General features: G+C 40.6%; 1 protein-coding gene across 1 annotated transcript in view; it reads left to right on the plus strand.

Moving 5' to 3' along the window:
• Positions 1–12,478, plus strand: part of LOC143030059 (uncharacterized) — a 782,825-nt gene that overhangs the window by 672,317 nt on the left and 98,030 nt on the right. The window contains exon 14 of the mRNA XM_076193263.1: positions 1,288–1,441. Coding sequence (XP_076049378.1) covers positions 1,288–1,441 — 154 coding nt within the window. The remainder of the gene's footprint in view (positions 1–1,287; positions 1,442–12,478) is intronic.

The following is a 12,478-nucleotide window of genomic DNA, read 5'->3' on the forward strand; positions in this document are numbered from 1 at the left end:
CTTATCTCTTCGTTCTCGTTTTATTTATGAATGTGTCTCACCGATGGACCAAAGGATCTGCACGCATCATATTGTGCTCATTTTAGTGTCCTAGAAATGTATAATGTTTTCTTCATGTGGCATCATTCTGTTATCGCACTCACATGAATAGGAAGTCATGACATTATTCGCTTCAGTGACCAATTGTCAGGCCCATGCACACAAAATTCTGAATTCAAACTGTGATAGAGTTACCTGTATTTTCTGTCATAATCATGAATCTTAATTTTGCTGACATGCAATAGAAAAAATGTCTTCTTGTCTCACATATGATCTAGAAACTCTGTTCAGTAAAAACTGTAAAGTTTTTAAATGCTAGTAATCTATGCAGCTTAGTAAATAGATTCGTGAAGTATGGCTTTTTGCATTAGTTGTATCACCCATTTTCACGGAGAGCAAAAAAGCTCGTACATATTTCAGTACAAAATGCAATTCATGTAATACATAATCTATGCAACTTCCATTATACTGATACAAAATCATCCTCTGTACCTATTACTTCAGTATAAACTACTGCATGTAATACAGTATGCTGTACGTAATATAGTTTGTAATTTTGATATTTTCTTCCGTGCATAAAATCTGATGTACCCAAGGGTCTAGCCTTGTCAATGAGAATTCTTCCCACAATGCAATAAGTCTCTTGTACGGCATACTGTAATGTTACCATAGAACTGCACGTGGTACAATGTTCACGAATCTGCGCCACCTCACGTTCATGTGACGTGGCGCAGTTCATTATACAACTTCTACAGTAAAACACACCTGACATGGAGGGGCCTACAGCCTCTTCAGCTGGTACGCAACTACATGGCCAACCACAACTTACGCATCAACTGTCATACACATCACCCAGCATTGTTCATCATCCACAAGATCTCCCTCCCTCCCTCCCTCCCTCCCTCCCTCCTCGCTGTTTTCTTCTCTCATCCCTTTGACTCTGCTATCCATTATCTCCTTTCTCTTTCATCAACGCTTTCCTCATTCACCTTCTTTCTCGCCCCCTTTCCTCTCCTCTCAATCCCCTGTTCATTCCTTACCTTTCACAACCCTCCCGCTGCCTTTCGTCATATCTTTCCTATCGCCTGTCTTTTCTTCCCCCTTTCTACTTCGTATATTTTTTCTTTCTCCTCCCAGTAGCTTCCTTCTCTTTATTTTCCCTCGTCATTTCCCTCTTTCACGGTCTTTCCCTCGTCCTCGTACGCACCGTAGCCATCTCCGTGAACCTAAGAGCTTCCCGCCTTGCAGGACCTGCGCGCCGACCGAGTCTGGAACGCCAAAACACCTTATACGACGAGCAGGGCTCCAAGGGGGACGTGGCTGCCACCGGCAGGGAAAACAGGTACTCTAACTACCATAGCTACTATCATCAGTACCCCAGCTGCTCGCAGGAACCTCACAGGTACGTGACGTCTGGGGAGAAGGGCTTCTCGTCACTTCTGCTGCTACTCCTACCACTACCTCATCTGTCTGTCCGGCTACGTGCCATGCCTGAAGTCTGCCCCCCCCCACCCCACCCCTCATCTGCCCCTTCTCCACCACCAATAAGCCCTTCCACACGCACGCAAGGACGCACACACCAACGGTACACCCACATGCAAATACACGTACCCATGTACATGCATGCTTACACATACACACACACGCGCGCGCGCGCACGCACACACACACACACACACACACACACACACACACACACACACACACACACACACACACATGTAAAAAAGACGGAACCTCGCGAGCATAACTCCTATCCTGTATACTACAATTAGATAAACACACACACACATACAAACACATGCACATATACACACATGCATTCACATACATGCACACACACACACACACACACACACACACACACACACACACACACACTATCCATGTCTGTTTCCATCAACCCATTGATCTATCCATGTACCCCGGAATCCGTCGTTTGAGCGTTCATCGTGCCCCTCATTCATTCAAATTAATATCTGTTGTTCTTCAGTAACTACTGAGTGAATGTCGCACCAACCCTCCTTATACACCAGTTTCTTTGCCATGCCATCAATCAAAATCTGCACCAGTCCATCGTCCAAAAGATCCGTTCTGTCCACCACAAGAAAATGTTTCCTTTCTTCTATTTGTCCGCGAACATCCCCACATCACTGCTCTCCTCGTCCTCCAGTTTCAGGAACATTTCTTCTTTATCACCTTCGGGTTCTGTGTTCTGTCATGTGGCAATTCGCTCCCCGCCATTTTCATCTTACTCGTCCGTTCCCTTGACCCCTCCCATCCTCCCTTCTTCCTCCTATGCACTCTCTCTCACACAACTTGGTTTTGGTGCCTTTGATAAGTTATATTAATTTTCTCACGTCTGCTGACCTTTCATGAACCATGAACAATAATTTCTTTCAGTCATTCTTCTTTCAGGGTCAATGCTCCATTCATGTCATTCCTGTCACCATCTGTTCATATTCCCTTATTCGACTTCTCCTTTTCCATATAGTATCATCGATTTCGTTCGCTTTCGTCATTTTAATCCTCGAAATACATATTATTATCATATTTAATCATTCAACCCTGAATGACTCCTTTCATCATGACACTATTATAACTCGCTTCTCTTGTCACTTGTTTTCTATTTTGTGACCGTTCTGTGAAAATCACCTTTGCTCTATATATATGCTTCACCTCCTCTGTCTCATTTCTTCTTTAATACTCTGCCCCATTTAATGTCACCATTTCTAGACTGTCACCAATTACTTCCAATTCTGTCTATATTCAAGCTCTTGCCGTCACTGCTACCTTCATCTTATATAATGTCTTCAACCAATTAATATTTCCACTACTTCACCCCACTGTGTAGAGAGGACTTCACCATCACTCCACCTTTAACTTACACACTATCGCCGTCGTCACGACTATCCTTGGCATTATAATGGCTACTGCCGTTTCATCCCCACCACAGCTACCACCACTATTACACTAACCACCACTACCTCTACCTTCTTCTCCTCTGCTGTCTTCCGAAAACCTTCCCCAGACCTCCCTACCATCCTTCCCTAACCGCCCTACCACCACCATCGCCGCCCAAGTCAACGTGCAGCTCGGTCCAGTCGGTTGCATCATCTAGTACATCCCAAAACAGCGCACGTTTTCAAACCTCCTCTTCAGCAGCTGCAACGTTGGAGTACTCCAGGTCCCCTTAGTCGACCACTTTACTGGGAAGAAATAAAAGGCATATCATTCTGCACATATGTACAAATAAAAGTTTACACATGATCTCATCCAAGTGTGCACATAGTACAAATACAAATTTTATGACATGTGAAGAGTCGATGCAACATTCCCAAAAAAAGAATTTCTTGCGATTTCAGTCTATATCAGTACAGCTATTGAATCACTGGAGAATTTTGCCTCATGAATTGTAGCTTGTTCGTGCCATGAAACGGGTAATGAGCTCCCAGAGTTTAGTGTAATCTTTAACCTAATGAATATCATTCAGTGTTCCTAATACAAAACGCTAGAGAGCCCAGCATCCCTTAGACCTATCTATATTTTTTTCTATCTTCACCCAAATGATGGAAAGACTGATCCTAAAAAGAATCAGAATAAAAAATACTAAATCAACAATGTCACTTCTCCAACTCCTACCGATGTGTTTGAGCTTGAGATGTTCTCTGCTAAGCTTGACTCTATAATCGACTAGTGCTCACCACGGAAAACATTTGTTGTTTTAGACGACCTCAGTGTGGTTACTGGCATTGGCAAAGGTCATCAAATGTATTTTGGTTCCTGTGGCTCTGGAACCAGAAGACTTAAGACTGTTGTTTCCTGATTCCAGAGACAAGAGCCATACTGATGGGCTTGGTATAGCAATGTCGGAGGTGTGACAAAGGAGATCGACCACGTTCTTGTTAGTACTCGCTGGAGGATCTACAGAGTTGCTGGGTTTCATCAGGGGCTGATTTCTTTGGAACCAATCACTTAAATGGTTGTAACACTAAAGCTGTGTGTCAGGTATAGAGGAATCCCAAGATGTAATCTACTGGGATTTCACCTGGAAAATCTCAGGAATGATGCATGTAGTCAGGGGTACGCATTAGCAGTCTTCAAACGATTCGAAGTTACTGGACACTCTTGAAAGCCCTAAAGAACTATGGGATACCTTTAAATGTGAAATTCTGAAAGTTGGCGAATAGCACATTGGAAAGGGTCCAAGGTCGATGAGAGATGTAGCCTCGCGTGAGACACTGAAGAATATAGAGATGAATCGTGCTGCTGCCAGATTGGCTGCTGACCCAGACTTTGATGCTGCGGACTAGAGTTGTCTTGAGGAAAGATAAGGAGAGGTATGTCAGAGGAATCGTTGAGGATGTCAAGGGTCATTTAAATGTAAATTACCTCAGACCTATTTACCTAACCCTCGAGAAACTCCGCCGCAATTCTATCACCCAGATGAGCACTGTCCGAAGAGCTAAAGGGCAACTTAAATCAAACATGAATGGAAATAGAGATCACTGGTCCGAGTGCCTTGAGCAGTTGTACATGGTTAACCCTGCAAGCGGCCAGGATCTTCTGGGTGGTGCATGGATGACGAATGTCAACTCACCAATAGGTGAAATTCTGCCCTTTCTCAGCAGGGTTAGAGAGACTGAGTAAGGTGAAAAATGTAAACGTGACTGGCATCTGTAATATCATCAGAGTTGTTGAAAGATGGAGGTGACCCTGTGATCCATTTTCTTGACATTGATTCGAGAGTTATCTTCAGCGCTCTCTGCTGTTTGGAAATCCAGTACTGTTTTCTCAGACCGGAAAAAGGAGATGGTCATTCCTGTCTGGAAATAGAAAGGGAACCAATAGAACTGCAACAGTTACCGTGGTATCATAATGATCAGTACACTGGTCAAGGTGCTCATCCATCTGTTGCTGGCGTGGAATTGGTCTCAACTGTTAAAATCCCAGACGGTTGAGCAATGTGGGATCACGACTTGGAAGTCAACACCTGATTACATCCTAGCGTTTCGTGTTCTTGTGGAGAGTAGACGTTAATATCAACAAGGGTTGTTTGCAGCCTATGTTATCTCAAGAAGACGTTTGATTCAGTAGGGTGCTCTGGGGTTTTCAGTGGGTCTGTGTAAATCCTGCGAAGATCATTGACCCGATGTCTGGCCTATACTCTGAGACAGAAAGTGCAGGAAAACGAAAAAGATGTGCGTCCAGTTTCTTTCTTGTTGATTCAAGAGTGAGGCAGAAGTGCACCATCAACCTAACACTTGGCAATATCTGTATGGACCGGATGTTGGACAGAGTTGTCGATCAGTGTCGTTGTAGAACATCCGTTGGTGTACTTTTTTTTGGAGTCGTTGGAGGTTTTGGTTGCCACTCTCGAGTCACTGGACTCAAGTCCAACACTTCTTTCCGATTCCCAGCCAAAAATGTTACCTGCCCCAACAGTCCAAACGCATAGGACAAAGATAATGGCTTCAGCAACAGCTAAGTGTCTCCTGGCATATGCTCCTTACCTAATAAGATCCTAATCTCCAATTCACTTGTGCTCTCTTTCTACGGCTGTGAGACAGACAATGAATCCTGATTGAAAGGGCATCTTAACGTTTTTGGTACCAAGTGCCTTCAGAGAATTATGGGACATCGCTGGCAGCAGCTATTCTGTGAAACTCAGTCAAGGCCTGTTGTCTACATAGTTCGTGAGCGTCAACTCTGGCTATATGAACATTTGGCACACTTCCTTAGTATTGCTCTCACAGAGTTATTTCTGCAAGATACAACCCTCGATAGAGGAGACGAAAGAAGCGACCACAGAACTCACAGCTGGAGCAAATCAACCAGCCCTGCTGAGAGCTGTTTGGAATGGGAAGGGTGACTTTCTAGGAGAAACCCTTGAGAATAGCGTCGACGTGTTATTGAAATGACGCTTATGCTGTCTAATGATGATATGGTACGACGCAAAAAAAAAAAAAAAAAAAAAAGTGCAGTTGAGCCTCGGTGTTATGTGTCGTATCAAATATTTGTGCTTGGTCTGAAGTTTGTGAAGATGTTTGGAGTGTACTGTGTATTTATGTTGGTTAAGTGGTTGCATATTTGCAGTGTGATGAATTGATACTAGTGCTCTAAAGTCGCTATAATTCGAGCTCGTGATGAACACGAGGGCAACGTCTTAATCTTTATGGTGTGAGTACTTGTTTGTGGGACATATCATTTAGTTCAATCCAGGAGATTGGGACAGTATTGGCATATCTAACTTTTTTAATAACTGTAAGAAGGCAGTTGGCTCTTGTCTTTCTTTCCTGAAGATTGGGCGGGTTGGCTTCCCCGTCTTCCTTTGGGAGAGGAAATAGCCTTTTCCCAGCACCGATACAGTGATAGGGTGAACTACTGGGACGTTGACAAATGAACAGCACGACGCTTTCCATGGGAAACCTCAAATGCGCCAAGCTGGAAAAGGTGACGGTGCAGGTGAGCACGGTGGCGATGAGAAAACAGCATTCTGACATGTGACTTGTTTTAGAGAGTAAGTCATCGAGTCTGCTGTGTAGTGTCAATGGCCTCAAGAAGCCGCTATCCTAATAACCTGGGCGATCTAATTGGATGGCCGAATAATGCGGGGTTTTGTGAGCCCCTGTTGTACTGGCATAGGTTTGTGGTGTCACCAGGAAGTAGACGAGGTAGGCAGTTGTTACAGGCAACTAGTTTGTGAGTGAAAAAGCGTGCATGTGTGGGAGGTTGGATAATTAATCAAAGTTGACAAATTTTTGGCTCAATTCGGAGACCAAGGGCTATCCTTTCGGGGCTATGCCTTCAGATAGAGGTGAAAAGTTGAAGAGTTTATAAGAGGCGAGAGGTGATTCTCCTCAGGGTCCGTCTTTCAAGGTCACTCTTCCATGTATCCAATTTTGGTCCCTGGGTCTCAATTTGAAAATGGTGATGCTCGACTTCTCTCGTTGACTGTTAGGATCAATGTAATACTTTTTCATTATCACTATGTAATGCTGAAGTATATGTTCAGATATAACATAAATGAAAAGTGAAGTGCATATAAAATTTAAGTGAAAAGAATTATCAAATACGGCGTGTCTCCAGTACCTTGATACGCTGTAGAGAATATTAATATAGCAAACCCCAAGATGTTTATTCAGCCGGAGGGCAGACCACGGCCTGAATGAGGTCTCGATCATCCGACAACCTTTTCACATCGTGGTCCTCCCCACTGCTGAATCTAAACCGTCCACTGCCGACCCCCCCAAATGTGTGCCACCTTATAGAAGTACTTGAATATTGTGATTCTTGTAACAGTTATTTCTTTTCATACTGACACGTGATAAAAAGTAAAATACACAAAAATGTACCTGTAATGATAATGAAGCGTCCATGATGAACAACCTCCAATCCCCCTCCCCCAACATATCAGTAAATTGTCAAGAAACATTGTTGCTGGTCAGAACTAGGTTATTATGAGGAGCTTTGATCATGTTGATTAAAATGTTTCAAACTCCAGTGGTTGTAATGTAAACAAGAAATTAGTCATACAATGCCTATTTTTAACTGCAATCGCTTTCTTATTAGCTTGGAGTAATGCTTTGTTGACGTAAATAAGTACTTTATTATATAATATGAAATACGAGAAAACGTTGTAAACGTATAAAACTACAGGATATACTGCACAAATTCCCTAGAAAAGGTTACTGCTGTTGAATAACCCTAAAGAGTGTAGTATTGCGCTTGTAACAACATAACTAGGACACCTTTTTACTATATCAAACTAATACTGAAATTAGAGCACCAGTCATTGCGCCCAAACCCAAACTGATTAGGTCTGATCACTGTTTTATCTATTCCTTTGCTGGGCTAATTTGGTCTTTCATAGTCCACTATATGCCCTGTCACCCATCCGAGGCCACTAATCTGTAGATTACCATAAACCACCCACGCTTTCTGTCCAACTTATTTTGGGTTGACCTCATTTTTGTGAAACCCAAGGAATTTTTCAAAATGATGATAGGGAGGAATCATTCCTCCCCACCTTCGCACCCACCCAACCATCCAACCAATGATCCTACAGCCCCCTACGAACCTTCACTACCTCCTGTTCTCTGTGTCTAGTCTCCACAGCAATTGCCCTTCTTCATCACCTGCCCTATGACCAGTTTTTGACGAACATTAGTATTGCTTTCCCTATTTTCCATCCAGCGTTTTTCTCCCTCCAACCTCATGTCATTCTCAACCCTAGTCCAGCCCTGCAGACAACCATCCCACAGTACAAGGCCTGTACTTCACTAGCTGCGAACCACAGCCCCGTCAGTGCCCTCTGAAGCCCCTATCCATCGCCTTGGTTCCCTTCCCACCTATACCTTCGCCATCCTATCTATATCGGCCTATCCACATCCCATTCCTTTACTGTGCCGCTCGTCCAACTTTGATTTATCCCCTAACCTTTGAGCATTATCCCGCTCCTTCTGAACCTTTGCTTTCCCGTAGAAAGTGCCTGCTTCCATACCTGGGCTTCCCTTTCTAGAGTCTCCGAAGGCATGGCGACTTCGGCAACTCCAACAGCAACAACCATATGCCTTTGCACAGTAGCCATAGTTTTGTCTAGTGCCTCTTCATTTTCAGTGATCTCCTTTGACATGTCAGTAAAGTATTCCTTTTCTGCAGTAAACCCAAAATTACCTCAACCAGCAATAAAGCGACCTTTCTTTTATTGAAGCACCTTCCATGACCTCGACTGTTTGTTGATAAAATGTTCCATTGTAAAGATATCTACCTCCAACTCCTTAACTTATTTGTTACCGAAGTGTATACTTGCTAAAGAATATACCTCCAATGACTTGTCACTTAAAATGTCCCCCTTGAAGAGTGTAATGTACCTTTATTGGCTAATCGTATTCTCTCATTGACAACAATCGACCTATAATATTTTTTTCTTTTCTTTTTCCTGTAAAGTATGCCATTACTAACCTCAAATGACAGTAAAATGTTTTGATAACTCTTGGCTTACCAGTACTTACCCTTATTTGTCTCATCTTGGGTTCTGCAAACCACATATACAGTAGACCTACCCATCACATTTTGAGTATTAGGTACTGTAGTCAATTATCTATCCATTGGATGATGCTGATATAAGTATATATTTTTAAGATATTGTATAAACCTTGTAGATCTTACGAGTTTATCAAAATTTACAAACTGTAGATTATAAGGTGGTCTGTATATGTGGTTTATAGAACAGCTTGAGAATAAATACACCTGTGCACTACTTATAATTTCATACTTTATATCTGATATTATTGTAAGTAAATAGGCATACTACAATAAAGAAATGTATATATGATCATCATCTGTGTAGAGTCATGTAGATAAATTGTATGAGATATGTAGTTGCTGTAGGCTTTTTGTACTATCGAATGTGTAGAGTAATGAGTTGCCAACTAATGCATATGTAATCCTGCTCTTGAGTATCTGGTGTACGAATGTGTAGAGGAATGAGTTAACAGCTATTGCATATGTAACATTTCTGCTATGAATGTCTGGAGTGTGGATGTGAACAACTAAGAACAATGGCAGTAGTGGATATTAGGATTAAGGTATTGATTATGATAATGATGATATCCATAATGAAATGAGTTTGATCATGCTGGTTAAGAGCAGATTTCTCTTAGACATGTATAGTTGATGCATTGTGTACTGGCAAGCTTGCAATATGCCTGCTCTTACCTATTGACAGCTTGGAGATATCTGCCTCATCCCATGCGTGTTACTTCAAGGCTTTTCATCCCTATAATTATTTATACCTATATTACATTTAAGGATCATATATTTTTCTGCAGCTCTTTTCTTCCTTATGAAGTATATATATTCAATATAAGTAGATATAAGATATGTACATATCTCTATAAGTCTATCTCTAGTCATACAACATGTATTTCCAGAATCTATCGTGTAAATTGTAAATTTCTCTAATGCACAGAGTAAAACTGCATATATGTCTTCCGTTTGAGTGTTTTTTGGTAAGGCATAAAAAAAATTCATATATTTATGCAAGTACTTGAATATATGCATATTTGACTGTTCATACACGCGTGCACACACAAACACACACCCTGTCGTCAGATTGACGGCGAAGATTGGAACTCCGAAAATAATAGCAATTTTCGTGGATTTCAACGACGAGGAAGTACCTGTGTTGTATTAGTAAGGAAGGGGAAAGCTCATGGTGTAGTGGGCAGGTGAAGAAAGAGGAGAAGGGGAGGGATTATTGAGGAAAATGGAAGAAAATTAGGAAGGTGACGAACGGGCCCCGGACGTCAGAAGGAATGTAAACAAGAGATGTGCAGACGACACAGCTGAAGTCGAACAAGTCAGTAAAGGCATTAAAATTAGAAATATAGATAAGAGCAGCGCAATAGAAAGTGGAGATAATTATTTCTATGGATTTAATGAGGGAGAAGATGACAACTTCCCCCAATTAGCAAAAATGAATGAATCATGGGAGGTTAGGTTTAGCCAACTTGCACTAATTACACGAGGAGTTGATAAATTGGAAGAACTAAAGAAGGAGAACCAAAACCTAAATAAAGAAATAGGAGAATTAAAAAGACAGTTAAAAGAAGTAAAGGATGAGAATGAGGAATTAAAGAGGAATAATAAAGAAAATAAAGAGTCCACAGCAAAAGAGGTAAGTGGTTAGAAAAATATTTAGGAAAATAGCAAAATTGAAACAACAGATGAAGGAACACACTAAGGACACAGTTGTTAAAGTGATGAGAGAAAAGGAGAATATAGTAAGAACCTTGGCAGATAAAAAGAAATGTATAAGTATATTAGGAATGGAAGAGAAGCATAATCCAAATAGGACTACAAGGGTAAGAGATGAGAAAGAAAGAGTGAACAAGGTATCAAAAATATTTCCAAGAAGGTGAACAGTAAATAGAGAAAGAAATTGAAGAAATATATAGGCTGGGGAAATACAGTATACGTAGACAAGACCAGACCAATTAAGGTTAAATTCAGGTCACAAACGACAGCACAGAATGTCTTTTCACAAATAGGAAAACTAGCAGAAAGTGATCAGTACAAACAGGTATGGTTAAAAAGAGAGTTGAATAAAGAGAGGAAAACAAAAAGAATCGAATCTAAGGGGAAAAAACGAGAACAGAACAAAGAAAATTTCTATTGGAGAGTAGTGAATATGAAAGTGAGGAAATGGTTCATAGCAGAGAAAAACAGAAGAGAAACAGAAAACAGGATTGAGGTAACAGAAAATTAAAAGTGTCCTTCACAAATATAGATGGATAACAGGCTTGAATGAACTGAATGATTACCTGAAGGAAAAAAACTGACATAATGGGATTTGTAGAGACAAAATTGAAAGGTCCATTACCACACAACAGTGTAGGACATGGTGTATATAATTATTGGATTAGAAACAGAGAAGTAAAACAAGGTGGTGGTTATGTTACTGAGAAAGAAGGATATAAATGTGAGGAATGTTACATATGGAAATAATACAGTGGAAATTATTATGATGGAAATAGAGGACAGGGACAAGAAGAGCAAGAAGCTTGTTGTAAATTATGTGCCTTCTAAAACGGAGTCATGGGAAGAGAGAGAACACAAATAGATGTATGAAGACACAAGGATAACACTAAATAAGATAATGGACGATGGAGGAGGAATAGTTATAAAGGGTGACTTTAATTGTAAGGAAATCTGCTGGGAAGAGATGACAGTGAAGGGCGGAGACGACCTATGGGGAAATGTACTACTTGATATGATTATAGAACATACAATGACACAATGGATACAAGAGAATACTAGGTATAGAAATGAGGAAGAGCCATCGAGACTAGACCTAATAATCACACCAGAACCTGAAATAGTGGACAAGATTGAATATAAGACACCACTAAGTAAAAGTGACCACATAATAGTTGAACTGCAACTTAATGAAGAAAAATACATGGGAAAAAACGAACAATATAGAAAGGGAAGAATGATGTATGGAAAAACAGATTTTGATAAAATGAGATTTTTTTCAAAAAGCAGAATGAGAAAGGACATACAAAGAGGAAACAACAGTAGAAGAGAAATGGATTTTTTTTTTTTTTTTTTTTTTTAACAAAAATTTTTAAGGAAGCAGTGGAAAAGTATGTTCCAAAAACAAGAAAAAGGATATGTAGAATGTTGATACAACAAAAGAGTAGTGAGTTATATGATAAAAGGGATAAAGCATGGATAAAATGGAGGAAAGACAAAACACCTGAAAAATGGAAAATATGTACTGGTTATAGAAATGAATATGTACAAGTGCACACAGAAGAAAAGAGAAAATGTGAAAAAGATGTCATAGAGAAATGTAAAGATCTACCAAAACTATTTTATAGATTTGTAAATAACAAACTGAAAAACAAACAAGAATTAGTGAAACTATGAC

Source organism: Oratosquilla oratoria, chromosome 11 (genome assembly GCF_046742065.1).
Source record: "Oratosquilla oratoria isolate Oo_2021 chromosome 11, ASM4674206v1, whole genome shotgun sequence".
NCBI classification, from domain to species: Eukaryota; Metazoa; Arthropoda; class Malacostraca; order Stomatopoda; family Squillidae; genus Oratosquilla; species Oratosquilla oratoria.